The sequence below is a fragment of the Melospiza melodia genome, chromosome 4 (assembly GCF_035770615.1).
Source record: "Melospiza melodia melodia isolate bMelMel2 chromosome 4, bMelMel2.pri, whole genome shotgun sequence".
Taxonomy (NCBI): domain Eukaryota; kingdom Metazoa; phylum Chordata; class Aves; order Passeriformes; family Passerellidae; genus Melospiza; species Melospiza melodia.
The window spans coordinates 53,421,099-53,440,739 of record NC_086197.1 but is presented as its reverse complement, the minus strand read 5'-3'; the positions used below and the strand labels follow the sequence as shown (position 1 = coordinate 53,440,739).

Here is a 19,641-nt window from a genome sequence, read left to right as displayed (position 1 = left end):
CAATGAATTCCCATTAGCATCTCCCTCAGACTCAGCAGAGGGAACAAGAAACCCCAGATGTGGGCCCTGCTGCACATGCAGAAGGAAACTCATGTCAAGAGCACCTCTTGGTGGTGTGAGAGGACACCAGAGCAGCAGTAACTCATGTGTATATGCTCAGTCTGGGGTTATCAGCCTGTTTCCTGCAGGTTCCTTCCTTTTCCTGCAGCATGTACAATTGAAAGGTACTAATGCAGCAGGTGCCAGTTGTTCTTGGAGGGATTACTGTATGTGTTGTTTGAATGTAATATCCCATTATTAAATAATCCCATTTTTAAATGTGATGGAAAGAAACATCCTGAAAGCTTTTATGTAGATCCCTGTTGTCCCTCTACAGAGACACTGGTGGAGGAAGGATGTTTATAGATTCACAGCACAGACTTCTGACTGGACAAGAACTGACTGTCCATTGCAGTTGCAGGGAATTATCTTGCAAAAGGAATTTGCCCAGAAATGGGCTCTTGACAGGACTTCATAGCTCATTTCCAGACATGCAGATTTACAGTATCTTTGACATGGGGCCCACCTCTGTGTGGGTTCTCCACAACAATCCCTCTTCCCTGACCAATTAAACTGGTCTTCACTGATCCCTTCCACACTGCCAGTCCCACAAGCCCATATGCCACACTACCAGGACAAAAGCAAACACTGCTGTTCAGGTGTTCATTCAGCAGGTCAGTGGTCCTTGTTCATCCCTGCCACCAGGTCCTAGAATGGTTTTTGTCTTTCCACAGTAGCATTCTCCAGAGCCTGATACACCTGCCTTCTAACTGAGTTCATATATTCTGTGCCTGCCTGTCCTTTCCAGCTCCCCTCTGTAAAAGCCTTTGTCCCTCTCTCCCTTTGTCCTTCTCTGACCTGGATTTCTGTGTCCCGTCCCTGCTCTCATCACCTGCAAAGGTGTCAGTGGGTTTCCTTCCTCCCTTTCCCTACCACCTACAGAGGGAACACCTTGTACAGCTGGTCACTTTGTGCTTCTGAAAGAGCAGGAAGGCTTGGAACCATTCCATGGCTGAAGGTTTCTGGGCTGCAGCCAGTGCTGAGGGACAGCTGGGAGCGCTTTTCTCCAGAGCACGTCACTCACAACAGCCTCCTGTGGCTGCAGCAGCACAAAGGTCATCAGCCTCTGGAGAAACACTTCACTCAGAGTTCCTTCCTTCCTTCAGGAACATCCCAGCTGCAAAACCACTGTTCTTGCTCTGATTGGCCTCCAAATTCTTAATTAATTTCCTGCCACCATATCCCATCTTCTATAAAACCCATCCACTCACGAGGTCAGGATGGAGCACACAGATGTGCACACATACACTCTTTTCAAGGCTTAATGCTGCATAGGAGGAGAAAGAAGGAAGAGGAGGCAACTCCTCATTTCAATAAAGAAAGGAGTAGAGCTTCCTGGGATCATTCTGCTCTTGTCTCTTCTTTCTTAGGGTGATTGCTGTCTTCTTCTCAATGCTTAGCTATAAAAATCTTTTATTTTCTGAGGACAGTGAGGACTGCCTGAGAGAGTTGGGGTTGTTCAGCTTGAGGAAGAGAAGGATGTACTAGTAGTCTGGGCAGGTAAGTAAGTGCAGCAATAGCTTATCCCCACAGCAGAGGAGGAACAAAGCAGCCATTGGGTCGCAGCTGCTTTCTAGAGGCTGCACGACTTCCTTGTTCAGCCTCCGCAGTATTGTTCCTTGTGATGTTTCACCCTTGACACTTGGGGGCATTGGGAAGACCTGAAAAACCTTCATTATCCCTCATCACCCTAGTACTCCTACTTCAGATTCCCTTCCCTGCTAACACCTCCTCCAAAGTTTGGAGGATAACGGAGGCAGGAGAAACTCCACCTTTCCACGTTCTCACCCCGCTTCCAACCCTTGTCCAGCTGCCCTGGAAAAGCAGTTTGGTGCCCCCCGCTGTTCATTGGGATGAGGTGGGAAGGGAGTGGGCGAGACAGGCAGGGAGAACGAGAAATATTACAGCAATTGTCATCCCAACCAAGGAGTCAGAGCGGCTCCGCCTTCAGCCAGCGGCCTCTGCCACAGCGCTGCGGCTGCGGTGAGGGGCGGAGGGACCCGAGGGTGATCGCCGAGAGAAGTTCCCTCTTCCACTTCCTTCCTCCTTGCAACCTGCTGTTGATACCCACATTTGCCCATCCCTCCCTGCTGTTTGCCTTGGCCTAACTTCCCTTTGCCTCGGGCACCGTCCTCGCCACGGGTCCGGAGCCATGCAAGCCATCAAGTGTGTGGTGGTGGGAGACGGGTACGTACCCGGGGTTTGCGGGGAGCGGGGCGGGACAGCCCCTGACCGGGCACGGAGAGTGGGGGATGCTTGGTGAAACTGCCCCGCTTGGCTTCTGACCTCCCGCTGCCGTGCTGCTACTGCAGGCATGCTTTTCCTCCCTCCCCGGGGCAAGGCACATTCCTCTGGGAGAGCGTGGAAGAGGGCATTTCGCAGGGCATCTGCACGGAATGCTGATCGTGCGTCTGCATTTCCATCTGCATCCATGGGAAGCAGAGCAGGTCTGTCCCATGCACAGGAGGTGATGGTGCTCCTGCCAGATTCAACTTGTAGGCAGGAGGTAGATTTAAAACCCATTAAGATTTAAAACTCATTAGGTGCAAGTGCTCTCCTGCAGGTGAATGGCTCTTCGAAAGCTGTGTGCTCACTGAGAATGACTGGGAGAGGGCATGGCACTCTGGTCCTGGCTAGATGTCTCTCAGGATCTCCCTATTCAGCTTTTCTCAGCAGGTTAGCCCTGTACTGGGGCGTGCTGGAGACTGCTGGCAAGGGCCCTCTATGGACGCAAGGAGAAGAAGGTCTTTCCGCTGAGACAGACACACATATAGGCCACTTTGGGAGTGGGAGCTAACAAATCCTTGCCTTCACAACATGGTGGCTTCTCTGCCCGTGTCCCCTGATGCCTTGAAATGGCCTGATCCAAGCTGTCAATTAATTAAGCAGTCATCACTGCCGGGGGCAGGAAGGATACAGTGGACAGAGCTTCTTCTTGCCCTGTGGGATGAGTAAATGCAAGGGAGGGAAGGAGGAGAGCCTGTGCTTGGAATGGAATAGCTTAATTCCTTTCCACCTAGAAGCTGGCCAGATGTCTCTGGGGCAGCTGTAAGGTAGCAGATGAAGAGACATTTGCAGCAGTGCTGCTCCCCACAGTCACTTCCTCCTTTAGACCTCGCCTGGGAAAGAAGATGTCTGCACACATATATGTCAGACATGTTCTCAGGGGCTGGGGCAAGGGGGCGGGGAGAAGGGATGAGGAAAGATAAAGCCCCAAATAAAAAACATAACCTCTAAGAAAGGCCCCCTGAAGGCTTTAAATTGGAGTTGGATTAACAACTTCACTGGGCATTTTTATCTGTTATCCATCTCCCCAGCCCCCAGTTTGTCCCTCACACACAGCACCAGCTCTGCAGCCTTCCCTCAAGGCAGCATCCCCTCACATCATGGTTAACCCCACCACATGCCCTGTGTTACCAATAGTAGACTGTTGTTATCAGTAACAGTCCTGCTTTCAACCTGTCTTAAATGTCTCCTGTCTCGTCATTTTGCTTCTCTGCACACTGCACCTCGGTGTACCTCTCACCATCTTGCAACACAGCCCCCATTGCTCTGAGCTCTTGCTTCACCACCCCTTACGTCCCTCCTGGCATGCCAGCATTGTCACCCTCTTGGCTCAACCCTAACAACCACAGGACCTTCTATCACTCAACTCCCATATTCTCCCGTAGCTGTTCTCCCCCCATATCCTCTCCATCACACACCACTGACCTCTCAACATGCCCTGGGTTCAATGACAAGAGCCTGCAGATGCCACTAACCTCCCCACTGTGTTGTTATCTTCTCCCCTTCACTGACCCTTTGCACAGCTCTCTGTTCAGCCACACCAGTTCAGAACCTCCCCCTCATCCTTGACTGATCCACTGGCAGGCCCACAGATCTCCTGAGGCATTTCCTACAGAGCTTCACCTCCCTTCATAACTCCATGAAAAGAAGGAAGCAAGCCACCTGGGGAAAGAGCAGGACTGAGAGAGGAGGATCTAAGAAAGGGGGGTGACAGGAGGAAGAAACAAATGTTAGAGCATGCCGAAAATTCAGCTTCCTCCTCAGCTGTCCCGCAGTCCAGTGACAGAGGCAGGTGCCTTGTGACCAGGGTGCCTATCAAGGACACACAAAAAGGCAGAACTGCAGCCCTGTGGCTGGGGACTTTGCAGGTACAGTGAGATGGTCTGAGAGTCCCCAGCAGCAGAATTCCAACCTTTGCCCAGGAAAGACCTCTCCCTCCTTCTGGGCTGTGCTAGTTGGGGGAGGTTGCTGTCACCACCTCCATTTCCTGTGTTTGTAACTGAAACAAGGCCAAGCTTTCCTAGGCCACACAAACCTGAGAAACAGCATCCCAGCAGGAGAAGGATTTTCTTTCTAACACTTGTCTTGGCTGCTTTATTTTCTTCCAATTTCTCTGCACTTCTTTCCCTCACCACAGGCTTCAGCTTGCCCACAACACCTTTCCCCACATGACAGCCTTATTGCTCCTTATCCCACCAATGCTCTCACCCAGTCTGGGCTGTGCTGCTGCCTTGCACTCCACCCTGCTGCAGAAGGCTGTGGGGGAGGCTCAGGGGAGAGGAAGCACAAGGTTCCAGCTCAGAAACGTCACCAGCAGCCTCCATCCGCCATGGGGGCAGGCACCTTTCTGGCTCCTTACAGCTCTCTGTGCAGGTGTTGCTGCAGCTTACTGCAGGTGGGAAAGACTGGGCAAGTCAGTAAAAGTTGCTACCAGTCCCTGGCCACAGCAGCTGAAAAGCAGGCAGGAACACCTGTACTCGAGTGCTGGAGCTGCAGGGCAGTTTTGTCATGGCACACCAAGCCAATGCACCTGTCCTGGCTGTGAGCCTGCCCTGCAGAATGGGCTCCCACCTCCATCTCAGAGTCATCTCTGTACTAGACCATAAAACAAGCCTTCATGCTCAAAGACAACACACATTTCTGAGTGACACCCTGTCTTTCTTCCTGCCAGGTTTCTAACCTGTGGTTGTGCACTGTCTAGCCCTGTGAATGCATTTCTGTTTCCAAGGGTCTCTGGAGAGGTTAGAGGTGTGGAACGATTGCCCTATCTCCATCTCCAAGCCTAGCAAGGCTGCCTACACTTCCATGAATTCCTGCCATTGTTTTCTTTCTCTTCCAGGGCTGTGGGAAAAACCTGTCTCCTTATCAGCTATACCACCAATGCCTTCCCAGGAGAATACATCCCCACTGTGTGAGTAATTCATAAACAGGTCCTGGAGTGGGTGGGAGGCATGAAAAGCAGGATGTGAAGGGGCTCAGTTACCCCTTGTTGTGCACTCCATGGGTCACAATCTCCATGCCAAGCAGAGGAAATCTGGTGAAGGTCTCTCTAACTTTGGATCTGTCACCTTTCACAAGAAGCAACCTTATAAAACCCTGGTATAAATGGGATATTTGGGAGACTCCAGCCAACTCGAGGTCTGTCTGCTTGCTAAGTTTACAAGTATCAGATGTGATCCTGCTGGCCAAAACAAACAGGCACTAGGCTACAACAGCTGGGCCAGACCCAGGAGAAGGCAGGTGGATGGACATGAGACCCCACTTTCTTCCCTGTCCAAAGCACTTGCTGTCATTGGAGCAGTCATAGGTTCTGCATGGAGCAGAATCACAGCATTGGTTGGAAAAGGCCTCTGAGATCATTAGGTGCAATCTCTAGCCAAGCCCTGCCAAGCCCTCTACTAAATCATGTCCCTTCTAATGTGCAGATGCCATGAACACGTTCAAAAGACCTTTGTGTTGGTTCCTCCCTATCACTGGTTTCCCTTAATCTGGGAAAAAAAGTACCAAAAGGACCAGGAAGTAAAATTTTCTAGGATAAGGGCAGGAACTTCTCTGTTGCTTTGTTATCCTTTTTTTTCCTACCAAGACTTTACTCCTAAGCATGCAATCCTGACAGTTGTTCTAAAATATTTCAAGCTCGCTTGTCAAAGGGTGATGGGACACATTGTTCCCAGTTCCAGCAGGGCTGCTGAGGAGCGCAGCAAACTACAGAGACATGGATTCTTCTTCACTTCTAAGAATAAAACTAGGTTTTAGAACATAGAAGAAAAACAGGGGCTTGGCTCTACAGCAGGGACAGTTGTGGGAAGGATATTGGGGAAAAAAATGGGAAAAGAAAGCGATTTGTGAATTTACATGCAAGGTATCAAAGGTGTAGCTGCAGCCAGGCACCTGTCCAGGACAGCTGAATGATGGGGAGGAGGTTGATGAGTGGGAATTCCATAAAGTGGAGGCTAAGAGGAAAGCAGTGTTACCCAGCTGAGCTGAGCTGAGAAGAGCAATCACCAGCCTTTGCTCCTGGGTGCACATAGTGAATGAACCCCACCTACACTACTGGAAGGGCTCCCTCTTCTCTTGTTTGAGCCATGGCCTATGTCTCTGAATTTCAGATTTGATAACTATTCTGCCAACGTGATGGTTGACAGCAAGCCTGTAAATCTGGGACTGTGGGATACTGCTGGACAAGAGGATTATGACAGGCTGAGGCCACTCTCTTACCCGCAGACGGTGGGTCACACTCCATGCCCCTCCCCCCTTCCTCCCTCTGTATATCTCCATCCCTCACTGCAAAACTCAACATGTGCCACGGAACAGTGGCAGGGTTGTTACTGCCTCTCTCTGGCCTTTTATGAGAATATCTCTGTTGATATACAACTGCCTTGAAACCAAAAGTTGAAAGATACCTTAAGGATATTTTGGAGCCTTTATCTAAACTCCTGTAACTGAGCAAGAAAACGAGACATTCAAAGACACTCTTGAGCCCAGCTGACGCTGACTTTGTGTGAGGCAGATGCCTTACACAGCTCTGGAAAAAACCTTCTCTTTTTAAAGTTAAGATGGTTCATGGAATTTAAGAGCTGAGGCAGGAGCTTGTCACATTTCTGTGAACCCCACTCTCCTGACTTCTGCCTTTTAAAAGAGATATGATTTGTGGGCATGTGTTTGATCTGCTGCCTCTAGCAGAACAAATGGGTGCCTCAGATACTGTGTTCACCAGTCTTTCACCACAGTGACAGAGTGATTTCAGGATTTGAGGATCACCTTCTCTGGAGAATGTTGTTTTGAGCAGTGCTTTGGCAAGCTCAAAAAGACCTTGCTTCATCAGACATTAGTCTGAAGGTTGCCACTGCAGTCAAAAAGGTTAGGAATTAATTAGAAATTATTTGTTTGAGCTAGGTTCAGCCACCTGAGAATCAGACACCTGGTATAAGATGGTTTTGCCTGCAGTCAGTGCAAGTAGGTCTATTTCTCAACAGCATGCTTGCATCCACCCTGGGACATATCTGAAGGATAGGTGGAGGAATGTTTCTCCAAGGTTTTTGTCTCTGATGGCATAGAAGTATGGAAGTGGATAGGCTGGATCTGGCACCACTGCTCCAGCTAGGTGAAGCTGGATGAAATAGTTACAACCTTGATGAGCTGGTATGGTTTTGGTTTTGTTTGGTTTGCTTTGGTTTTAAAGGAAGTCTGAATTCTACCATGCCCAGGAGAATTGCTTACCTGGAAACCTAAAATTGCCTCCTCTGAGTCATGTGTTTGTACTTTTTAGGCTGGAACTAGGTCTGTCTCAACTGCAGGCAAAATTACTTTGGCCTGAAAGCCCTCTGGTGTTCCGTGAGAAATGAGCAGGACGCTGTCAGGCCATTTCCCATGAGGATGAGTGTGCCAACCACAAAAACCCCGTCCTCAGAGCTGACCATTTGGCTCTTCTGATAATGGTGGCTATGGTTACCATGACTCAGGGGAGCAGAGATCCTTCTCTCCACTGGAGGCAAGAAGCAGCAGTCAGGACTTTTATATTATAGAGAGCTTTCACAAGCACAGCCCTCTGCTGCAGAGGGAGGGTGCTGCCCACACAGACCTTCCCTCCCCTCCCTGCTCCTTCCTGCTTCATCATGCCGTCCCATGCTCCCATCCTAACTCTGCACCATGGTTGTGTGCCTGCAGGATGTCTTCCTGATCTGCTTCTCCCTTGTCAGCCCAGCATCCTACGAAAACGTCCGTGCTAAGGTGAGACCCTCTCCTGGGCCACCAGGGGCTGAGGGACGTGATGGTGGTGGTGGTCTTGCAAGAACAGTGATTATGGGTGGGGACTACCAGTAGGACATCTAGGTTCAAGAAGTCATACCTCTTTTCTGTTAGTCAGAAACCTCCTTCAGATGCATTTTCTGATTCATTTAAAGAAGGCAGACAACTCTACCAATGGGCTAGTATTCATCTTGCTGGGCTATTGGGTTGTCAGATCATAGACTTATATTCTGGTGGCATCTTTCAGCCAGGACTGTCAAAGCACAGACACACAAGACTGGTCCATAGGGTATAAAAGCAGGTACCCACAGCTTTTAGATGGGAAGTGAGGAAAAAAGGGAGAGATTGGTGAGCAGAGAACAAAAGTATGTCCTTCCTACCACTTTAATGCTCTTCCCTGTGTGGGAGGGTCGAGGGCTGAGAACAGCTGGTGCTTTTGCATAACAAAATTTGAGCTCCCTATCTGAGATTTTGCCTGAGGACCCAGCAACAGGAGTTGGCCTGGGCCAGGCTATAGTGCTAACAATGGATGTGAGAAAGGACAGTCTGTTAGCTGACATTTTTCAGGAGTGCCTCTTTGTTTCCCATGTGCGTGCCCATACGTGTGACCTCTTCTCACCCCTTTGGCATTTTGCTGCCTTGCTAGTGGTTCCCCGAGGTGCGGCACCACTGCCCAAGCACCCCCATTATCCTCGTGGGCACAAAGCTGGATCTCCGCGATGACAAGGACACCATTGAGAAGCTGAAGGAGAAGAAGCTATCCCCCATAACGTATCCTCAGGGTCTTGCTCTGGCCAAGGAAATAGGTAGGTGTTTGGGAGTCATCTTGGACCTACTGAAAGGAGAGAGGCAGAAAAAAAGGGCTTCACCTCAATTTAACGAGGCTTTTGTAGTGGTATTGCACAGTGGTGTCTCTGGGGGACACAAGGAGACACATCCAGGGTCATGGGACAAAATGCACTTCAGGAGACTCAGGAAGGAGATCTGCTTCTTGAGGAAGGCTCAACCCCTCAGCTCGCTATTTTCTGCCTTTCTCTGGCCACCATCCTCCACATAAACACATAACCACACACTTTCACATTCTCCTCCCCTTTTACTCTGCTTACTTCTATCTGGGACAGTATTTTTTCTGTGCAAGCCACAGCTGCACAGTGGGTAGAGGCCACTCCTTCCTATCCGGAGACGCAGAAGAGAGGTTTTTAACCTCTCTCTCAGGAAGAACTGCAACTGTAGTTTCCTGTCTCTGCTTCTGTCTGCTGGGGCTTATACATGCAATCCCAGGTATGGGTGTCTCACCCCACCATCCAGCTCTTCTCATCTGTGGCACACAGAAATGGGAGAGAGAGTGAGAAACACAGCTTGAGGGAGTTTCCAAGAAGGAGCTCAGCACAGGGAGTGTCTGGCCAGGATGACATGATCAGACTCACAAAATGGCTGTGCTCTGGCTACATGGGTAGCCAGTAGGCAAACCTAGGTCTAGTGCAGCCGATAAGCTTTGCCCTGAAGTCAAGACTGTCTGAGTGAGTGAAATGTGTCCTGACAATGTGTAATGTCTTTGATCACCTGAGATGTGTTTATTCAGCTTGGGCAGGAGCCAGGTGCTGTGCTTTCTAGCGTAAGGAGCAGAAACCTGGGTATCCCCACTGCCTACCCCAGCTGCCTTCCCCCCCAGTGCAACAGCTGCTTTCCTCCCGACAGACTCTGTGAAATACCTCGAGTGCTCGGCCTTGACGCAGCGAGGCCTCAAGACGGTGTTTGACGAGGCCATCCGAGCAGTCCTGTGCCCGCAGCCCACCCGGACAAAGAAACGGGCATGCAGCCTCCTCTGAGCAAGTAAGTCTGACAGGGATCTCTGGGAGGGACACCAGTGGTGCTTTCCTGCTCCTGAACCCAGTCGGGGCCACTCTGTTCCTGGTGAGGCTGTTGGAATGGGTCACCTTCAAGGAGAGAGAGGGAGAAGCTGATCTTGCTTGGGGAAAGGACAGAACGTGGTATGATGCACCCAGGATGAACTTCCCCCTCCTTTCTGCTTGACTGTGGGCAAGTTTGTTCCCATCTCTTGATGTGGGGCAGCCTAGAATTTTCCACATGTGCCCTTACAGAGAAGAACTGTCTGTCGGCTTCTGCTGCAGAGGGAACTACATACAGGCTGCCCTGGGGATGACCTGCCCTGAGACCTATGAGGCCATAGCCTTTGCCTGTAGAAAAAAAAAAAAAAAAAAAAAGGAAAAGAAAAAGTTGTTCATTATTCATAGCAGTTTCCAGTGGCCCTTCCTCTTACCAAGCCCTGCTCACCTCAAGTGGTTTTTTGTGTTGTTCATTGGCAAGTGGCAGCTTCTCCTACAGGAGTCCTTTACTCCTCATGTTGTCTCAACCTGCCTCCACTTCAGTACAGAGCAACAGAGGGAGGAGAGAGGCCTCAGGACAAGAGTCAAAGCTGGTCAGAGCCTGATAACAGAGAAGAGTGAGAGCCTGCTAGTTTGGACCCTGTCCCTTCATACTCCCACCATCACCAGAGCAGAGGGAAGGAAAGCAGGAAAATAGTTGAGCTGGTATTATGAGGTCTGTCATGTTTTTGGCTATAGATCCCGGTCTCATCCTGATACCAGGAGCTGCCCAGCACACAGGAGAGTGATGGCTCCAGCAGCCCAGAGCTCAGCACCTTGGGGTTTTTCCTTCTTTTTCCTTCTGCCGGCTTGAAAGACTGCTGTGGGTCTGTAGCACTGGTTTGACGTTCACACAACGGCCCCGCTCTTGCCTCACCTGCCCAGCTGTCCCTTCCCTTCCTTCCGGGCCCCTGAGGTTGCAATATAGTGAATAAGATGTAATAAACAGACTGTACATTTGTGTCATGTCCTTGATGTGTCGCACCTCGGGGGACACAGCCCTGAGCCGTGAGCGGTGGGGCGGCGGGGCTGGAGCTGTGCCCCTCCTCTGGCAGCCCCACGGGGAGCCTGGGGCCTGGAGGATGATTGCGAAGGTGCTGAGTTCTCACCTGAGCCCCCCGCATTCCTTTTGCCTTTCCTCTTCTCGGTATCCATGCGTTGAAAGGAAAAGTTGTCTCCCCTCTGTGCCACACACAGGATGGGATGCAGGCCTCGGGAGGGGACACCTGGACGCAGACTCCTCTCCCTGGGGACTGCCCCCGCAGTTGCTGGGGACATCTTTTCACCAAAACATTGCTGCATTAATCCTTCTAAGCTCTGGCGCTCTCTCACACTGCCAGACACAGGCAGAGTGAGAATAGGAAGGGGGAGGGCAGGGAAAAAAATTAAAAGGGAGGAATGAGTCACCAGCCCAGACAAATTGCCTCCAAGACACTAAAATTAAGCTGAAGAGAGTGGTCCCAGCGGTACCATGGATCTGGCAGCTGTGAGCACCTGCTTTCCTGATGCATTGCAGGGACTCCAGAGGAAGTGTTACAGGGTGGCTGCTACTGCCACTACTTGCAGGAGAGGGGAGGGCTCAGGGTGTGATGATTGGCACTGCAAAATCCTGCAGTCCTAGGAGGGCACAGAGAATCTGTGGAGGTGAGCCAGTTTACTGCTCCTGGATGCAGCAACACTTCTGAGCTTCAAAGGCTGCTTCCTGCACCGAGGAGGAGCATTGGTGATGCCAGGTGCACCCAGACACAGGGAAGCTCCCAAGGTACCCTGCTGCCAGGGAGATTTCTGCAATTCCAATTCACAGTCAGATCTGAATGAGGCAGTTAATTCAGTGATGTGACACATTTCCTACTGATAAAGTTCAGAGCAACCCTTGGCAGGCACCCTGTGGCAGGGAGTTCCACAAATATCTGCACTGCACATGGGCTGTTGGATGAATTTCCCAGGCCCCACCCAAAGGTAATACAAATTATGTCAGTGTAAGTCCAGAAGAGTAAAAATGAAGCCTCTGGCATGGGCATATACCTGTGAAAGGGTGAGGGACACAAAGTACTTGGAAATTGTGTCTAACCTCCTTTAAGCATCCTAAGCATGACTCAAGGCAATATATTCCCAGTGGTTTATTACTTCTCTCCAGTTTTCAAGCCTTGGCTTTTGCCTTTTCAGTCTGCCCCACCCCCTGTAACATACAGCAATGCATGTGATGTGTGTGAAACAAAATTCATGCATCTGCCTACCTGGGGAGGTGCACAGGCTGAGCTCTCCTCCCAACACAATTTAAGCAATTTGCACAGCCCCCCACTGGAGCCGAGTCAGAGAATGGGACACCTTAGAGCATTCAGGGAGTGATCTGGAGACCTGGAATTTGTGATGCTATGACTGTGTTTATGCAAGGTTAGCAGGACTGTGTAGAACTCTGCTGTTTCATGGCTGTTTCTTCTAACAGAGGAGCTTGGGGGCTTCTGCATGGCGCTACAGACAGCTGCCCTGCCATGGCAAAGAAAACCTCTGGGTGTTACCTATGCCATTCCTTTCCCAATGAGGATTCCTCTCTCTTCTGTGTCTGCAGACAGCATTGTGGCCAAGTTCTGGCCTAAAGAGGCCTGGCAGCTTTGAAGTTCTGTACTGCCTTCATCAGCTCACCTTTGAGCAGCACTGGCTGCGTATAAAGTTGCCCAAGTAGGTTTGGATGCCAGACCCTGGCTGTGTTGTGCTGGAAGAGATACTGCTTTCTTTTGTTAAAGCTGGAATTTACCCTAGGGGCTCAAATGCTCACCACAGCAGTGCCAAATGTCAAGAGCACGGTGATGCACAGTACAAGGAGTCACTGATGTTGGCTGCAGGGCAGGAAAGGGGGTGAGAATGACAGGGAAGCCCTTTGTGCAGGGAATGGGATGGAAAATCCTTCATGGGACAACTGCTCTCACAAAGATTAATTTCTTTCTTAGATCCATTTCTTCTGGGTCTGTGCCTTCCAGCAGAGATTAAATTTGGTAGGAAAGTTTGGGGCTGTTAAACTGGAACATTTTCCCAATGGAGGTGCAAAAGACAAGAGATCATGTGTGGAGCCGGGGAAGGAGTTGAAAGAGACAGTTCCCTATCTGCCCATCTGCCCTCATCTCCATCCATCTGGAGGTGCTCACAGGGCAGAACAGAAGGGAGAAGGGTCCGTGTGCTCAACATCTGCCCGATTTCTGAGCACCCTGCCAGACAGAAGGATTTACTGTGTGCCTGCAGCTCCGAGCAGCACCAGTCCTGCCTGCAAGACCTTTGGAACAGGGGCCCGTCTCCAGGGTGCCCCTAGGAGAGCCGAGCCGAGTCGCCCCCTCCTGCGTGCCCCTCTCCCACCACATCGCTGCTCTCTGAATCCCTCTTTTCTTCCTCTCCCTCTTCCCCTCACTGTCCTCAGCTTTTACCGCACTCCTCATTCCTTCATCCTCCCCTCTTCTGCGCTCCCCTCATCCCTCTGCCCATCTCCTTGCGCCTCCCTCTCCCGCTTTTATTCTCCATCCCGGTATCTCCCCCCGCTCATCGTTGTTCTCCTGCCCTGCCGTCCATCCCCTGCTTCTCCTCCTTCTCCTGCCGGTGTTTCCGTGCGTGGCACCCATTGGCTCCCTCTGCCCGAGCCCGCGGATGGCGGGGGCTGCGCGGGGCACGGCCGCGGGGCCGCGGGGCTGAGGGGCCGCCATCCCGCACCCCCTCCCGCGCCGGGCACGGCGGGGGCGATGGGCAAGCCCGGCCAGAGGGACTCGAGCCTCCGGCAGCGCCCGGCGGGGCTCGCTCCCCACGGGAGCGCTTTGCTCGGTCGCGCTTGAGAAAGGGGAAGGGGAAAAGCATGACACGGATTCTCCCGGGGAAGCGGAGGAAAATGTGCATCCCGACGACATGTAAGTACCCGGCGGCTCCGGCCGCTCTTCCCGGATGTCTCCCGCGGGCATGAGTCCACGCAGAAGTTAAGTCTGCAGTTCCAGAGAAGAAAACCAGCCGACCACCCCTCGCTCTCGGCCCTCCAACTCTGCCAGTCCAGCCTGGTCCTTAGGAGAGAGCTCAGCCCCGAGGTGAGACGGGAGAGTCCTGAGCTGGAGCAGGGCCGTGGGAAACCGGGGGGACAGGAGGGGAGGGGGTCAAGAGAGGTGGTGCAGGTTATTTGGCTGTGTTGTCCCTCCCAGCTGCTATTCATGGCTTGTTACCAGCACTAGGCTCAGCTTTCAGCATCCACCTCCTCCTCTCATTCAATGCAGAAATATATATATATATACTTATCTTTTTCAACCTAAGGAAAGAAGTAGTGCCAATTTCCCATCTCCTGCTACCTCTCTGCCTTCTTCCTGCTCTCCAGCTGCATGAACCAGGCATATCCTGGCAGCACCTGTTAGAGGATCCCAAGCCTCTTGCAACAGGTGCTGTGCACATCAGAAGCAGATCCAAGAGGATGCCAGCACACTGTCAGTCTGAGGCCAGTGCTCCTCACCAACTCCTGCCTATGCATGTGCGGCCAAAGCCACCAGCAGAGTGGACCCAGACTAGATGGAGCACTGGTGCCCAGTGTTTTTCCTGCCAAACTAGCCAATATGTGTGACATGGCATTTGAGCTGGTCCGTGGTACTTGACAAAGTTAGAATGGCAGCAACAGACTGCACCTGCTAAAAGATCAAGTTTCTCCCCTGCAGCTGCCTGAGCAGGAAAATGAGTTTATAGGAAATCCATGCTTTTTGTTGCACATCTTAGCATTTTTGTAGGGCTTCTGAAGCTGCCCTGAAGCTGGATTTATTGTGTTGTTAAACAACATCCTGAACAGCTGGCTTTGAGGTCTGGACCCCAGACACTTCTCCAAGGCTTTACAGCTCCCCAGGAGTATCTCCAGCCATATTTGGTATTTGTAGGGCTCCAAATGTTTGGCCTTTTTCTTCTTTAAACTCCTTTGCATGCAGGAGGAATGTGCAAAGAGATTCCTGTCTATGTGATCATCTTTTAGAGGATCATCCTTTTATGAACATACTGTTCTGGCTTCTGCCACTTTTTGTGGGGATCTTTGTCCCTAGAGCAGCCATTGCCCTCCTGTTTTTTCCAACAAGAGATTTGTGTCACTAGAACAGAATTGGAAAAAATATCAGAGGAAACATCCTTTAACTTAGAGTTTCAAATCACTTCCTATTCGGCTCATTCAGTGCAGCCACTCATGATGTGTGGGACTGCAGGACCCCGTGAGATGGGCTTCTGTCAGGACAGTGTGTCACAGCCCAAGGCACCTGGAAATTTAAAAAAATCTAAACAATCCCAGTCCTTCAAAGCTCAAATGCTCTAAAGCAGGAAACATTTATACAATAGCTGGTAGAAATGGCCTTAAGATATAGTTGCTCAACTGTGTTTTTATGGGGCCTCTCAGATGAGATCCTTTCAGTGTAAAATTGAATACATCTGTGGGTCTATTGGGTTTGCCTGTCTGGTAACCAAGGAATCCTAAAGCTCAGGTCTCCCCTAGGGTTTCCAGAACTTGGAATGGCATCTACAAAACAAACAAACAAACAAACAAACAAACAAACAAGTAACAAAACCCCAACCAAACAAAAAACCCCCAAATATTGTAATATTAGACATTTGTGAAGAAAGTTGTGGTGCTACAGAAAATCACATCTGCAAGAAAATTCTCTGGAGTGTCTCTGGCCTCCTGAAAGTAGTTAAGGTTGGGAGTCCTTTCCTTTGGTATCCCCAGTTTTAATTTCAATAGAGAAGAAGCTTCAGAGCCCTAAGAGATTTGTTGAGATGTGAAGAGGGGAGCCTCAATGTCCCCATTCACTTCCACCAAGTCATCTTCCCTTCCAAGGACCTAATTCAGGGGGATAACCCTGTCCACACCCCCAGAAATTTTCCAGAGCTGGAGAAATCCTGAAAGAAACACAAATCTCCCCTGCATTAGGTTTCCAGGGTGTCTCTGGTCCACAGTATGTGCTGGGCTCTGTGTTTCACATATGGAACCTTGACAAAATGCACATCCGTCCCTCAACTGTCCCTTCTCTCCCTGCAGCTCCTCTCCAGTGTCAGCAGCGAGCTGGTGGTGGATGGAAAGCTTGTTTGCTCAAGGCTGTCTCTGAGTGAGCCGAGTGCTGTTTCCATGCCAAACCCTCGTGTGACACACAACTGGGGTTGTGTTAGAGAGGCTGGGATGCTGCTTTGGTGCTGCAAACAGGTGGGGCAGGCAAAGCCTCTGCCCTTAGCAGTGTGTTGCAGCGTGCTGAAGGAGAGGGAGAGAATGGCAGGGAGAACAGAAGAAAAAGAGACAAGGGGGACCTGGACTGATCCCTCTTGGTGTACCCAAAATTATCTTTCTTTTACTCTCAAACTGGCATAACACAAACCAGCTGCCCTTCAGCTCAGGTGCTGAGCTAAGCCTCTCTGCTTGGATTGAAAGTGCTTTTCCTTCTCCTGCGAGGCTAACAATAACCTGGCCAGTCCAAAAAGAGCTTCAGCAAGCAGGAGAATAAATACTCAGAGAATTGGAAAGTCAGAGTTGGAAAGGCACTTTGTCAATGGCTGTTTTTCCCTCTTTTGCTTGTAAAGCACCTGCCACTCATAAATGAGAACCAGGCCCCTGTGACCGTGTCCTCAGTATTGGATCCATTAGCAGAAAATGAAAACTTTCCCTGTCCTTATGCTAGTCTGCTGTTCTTTCTCCAGAGGATCTTTTGCTAGAGGAGAGGCTCACATTGAGCCATGTCCCCGTTTGTCCCTCCATGTGCACTGTGCCTTGCAGGCCTAGATGGATTTGATATTGTCCTAGATTTTCCAGTATCCCCTGGCATCCACAAACTCCCCTTGATTTCCCGTGCCTATACCTAACACACAGTTAACGTGATGATTTTACCTGTGGCTTGTTCAGCTCTCATATCCCCAGTATCAATGGTTTTTTTTCTCTTCCCTTCATCTCCAGATTACTAACTAATCCTGCAAGGACACTGCTCCTGCCCTCTTCCCTGCCTCTGCTATGGACACGTCTGCTTTTAGCCTCCCCACGCCAGCAGTGTTGGAGGAGGGGAATGCCTCCAGTAGCTGGGCAGGCTTCACTATCCCCAACAGCTCCTCCACTGTCAGCCCTGGTGTAGTTGTCAGCAGTGTCCTCATCCCCGTGGTCTACCTCATTGTCTGTGTGGTGGGGCTGGCTGGGAATTCCCTGGTCATTTATGTGGTCCTACGGCACTCCGTGAGCGAGTCGGTGACCAACGTGTACATCTTGAACCTGGCCCTGGCTGATGAGCTCTTCATGCTGGGCCTGCCCTTCCTGGCTGCACAAAATGCCCTGTCCTACTGGCCATTTGGTTCTTTCATGTGCCGCCTGGTGATGGCCGTGGATGCCATCAACCAGTTCACCAGCATCTTCTGCCTGACGGTGATGAGCGTTGACCGCTACCTGGCTGTGGTCCACCCCGGCAAGTCCTCCAAATGGAGGACAGCACGGGTGGCCAAGGCCGTGAGTGTAACCATGTGGGTGCTGTCTTCCATAGTGGTGCTGCCCGTGGTTGTCTTCTCAGATGTCCCTTTAGGGATGAGCACATGCCACATCCAGTGGCCAGAGCCTGCCTCGGTGTGGAGAGCTGGCTTCATCGTCTACACTGCCACCCTGGGCTTCTTTGGACCATTGCTGGTGATTTGTCTCTGCTATCTCCTGATTGTAGTGAAGGTTCGCTCCTCTGGCAGGCGGGTGAGGGCTCTGTCCTCCAAGCACAAGCTTTCAGACCGCAGAGTGACTCGCATGGTGGTGACTGTGGTGGCCGTCTTCGTCCTTTGCTGGCTTCCCTTCTACGTCCTCAACATAATCAATGTTGTGTGCCCGCTGCCAGAGGAGCCATCCCTCTTTGGAGTCTACTTCCTTGTGGTGGTGCTGCCGTATGCCAACAGCTGCGCCAATCCCATCATCTATGGCTTCCTCTCCTACCGCTTCAAGCAGGGCTTCCGCAGGGCCATCTTCAGGCCGTCCCGCCGAGTCCAGAGCCAGGAGGTGCCAGCATGCCCCCCAGAGAAGATTGATGACGAAAGGGAAGAGGGTGAGATCAGCAAGATCACCAGGAATGGAAACAACAGGCAGGAGCGCCCTCTAAGCAGTGGGGAAGGAAAAAGCAATGAGCAAAAACCACTCCCCGAGGAGCCTGCGGGATGCGAAAAGAGCAGCAAGTTGCATGTCAGCTATTTATGATGAAAGGGGTGGTGCAGGGGAAAGACACATCTGGACATGGGATCCCCTTCACCTTCTCTGCTTTCAAAGGCAATGGGAGATGATACAAGAGAATAATAAAGTCCAAGAGTAGCCTTAAAGATGAATAGGGCCCCATGATCTTGTGGAAGAAGCAAGGCATTGTTCTTGGCTTGGAAGAGACACCTGAGGTTTGTGTGGTACCAGTATTACCAGAAATTGGTAAAAAATAAAACCTCCCTAACACTAATGTAGCGTTCAGAAGCAGGTATTCTTTATTTGGCTGGATGCACGAGGGGATATCTCCTTCAAAATATCATGCATGCTGAGTACAAAAAAGCTCCCATTTATGTACTATATTTTACATACATGCTCATTAATTTTCCCAGTATAAACATGCATATGATAATTATTTCCCCAAAACCATCAATATATTTTCCCTCTCCTTTGCACATGTATTCTTCTGTCCTGGGAGTCTCTTGGTGGTCCCCTATGGCTGGTGACCCCAAAGTCATACCTGACTGCCTGGTGAACTGGTAAAAGTTGGCACAACTGGGCTGGTTGCTTGAGTTCTTCTTCCTACAGAATAAACATTGTGCAGCTCCATAGGCCATGGCTTTTGAAGAATAAGCATCGTATTCGCTACCAGGAGCAAATGATTTTTCATCTGGCAACACCAGGTAAAGAGCAGACTGCATTTAGGGAGAGCTGAAGAGGTGATGGGCACTGAGAGTACAGAGAAGCAAGGTCAGCCCTAGAGTGATGATCTGCCCTTAGATGATCCAGCTTTGGAGGGCATAGGCTGCCATCTCATGGTGGCACCTTGAGGAAGTCCCCAGATAGCATATACCACATGTAGGCAACCGACTTATAAACATGAGAAGCGGTCTGCCTTAAAAGATGAACAGGAAAGAGAAATGTCTGTAGCAAAGATATACTAGCCAGTTGCATGCATGGTTGGCCCTCTCTAGTTCTTCAAAAAGTATTGGGAACAGATTTCCTGCCTGTGGTGGTCTGGCTGGAGACCACTGACTGCTCAAAACCTCCTCTTTCTTTTCAGAGCTCTTATGGACTCTGGGCAGGATGACGAGACTTACCTAGGACAAAAAGTTTGATAATTTCTTTCCTACACCCCACATTCCTCAGGGTTCTCCTGGTGCCTCTGCACTCTGGTGGGAGGTGTAACAAGGGTAGAGAAGAAGACAATGAGACATGAGTTGGAGGCAGCATTTCTTTCCTTCTCCTTAAGCTTTACTATAAATAAAGAAAAAGCCTTTGGACTTGGAAGGCCAGGTGGGCAAAATCATTCTATGTGTTTAGGGAAGGAATGCTATAGATTTGCTCTCCTGAGAATACACAATGTCTTTGAGCTGAGTCAATCTCTGTAGAGTCATGTTTGGCTGGCACAGGAGGTGAAGGCAGCTCTCAGTACAGGAT

The 19,641-nt window shown here is 50.5% G+C and overlaps 2 protein-coding genes across 5 annotated transcripts; both read left to right on the top strand.

Moving 5' to 3' along the window:
* Positions 1–2,115: 2,115 nt before the first annotated feature.
* On the top strand, positions 2,116–10,980 carry RAC2 (Rac family small GTPase 2). Its single transcript, XM_063154473.1, has 7 exons — positions 2,116–2,286; positions 5,225–5,296; positions 6,495–6,612; positions 8,053–8,115; positions 8,780–8,939; positions 9,832–9,966; positions 10,719–10,980. The coding sequence occupies exons 1-6, from the start codon at positions 2,252–2,254 to the stop codon at positions 9,960–9,962; spliced, it is 579 nt and encodes a 192-aa protein (XP_063010543.1). The 5' UTR covers positions 2,116–2,251; the 3' UTR covers positions 9,963–9,966; positions 10,719–10,980.
* Positions 10,981–13,339: 2,359 nt separating this feature from the next.
* Positions 13,340–18,454, top strand: SSTR3 (somatostatin receptor 3). 4 transcript variants are annotated; one of them, XM_063154470.1, is made up of 3 exons: positions 13,340–14,077; positions 16,045–16,206; positions 16,948–18,454. In XM_063154470.1, exon 3 carries the CDS (start codon positions 17,002–17,004, stop codon positions 18,205–18,207), a length of 1,206 nt encoding a protein of 401 aa, XP_063010540.1. In that variant the 5' UTR covers positions 13,340–14,077; positions 16,045–16,206; positions 16,948–17,001; the 3' UTR covers positions 18,208–18,454. The 4 variants fall into 4 exon arrangements, with proteins under 4 accessions (XP_063010540.1, XP_063010541.1, XP_063010539.1 ...); XM_063154471.1 differs by lacking the exon at positions 16,045–16,206 and having other exon boundaries at positions 13,340–13,906; XM_063154469.1 differs by lacking the exon at positions 16,045–16,206.
* Positions 18,455–19,641: the final 1,187 nt, after the last annotated feature.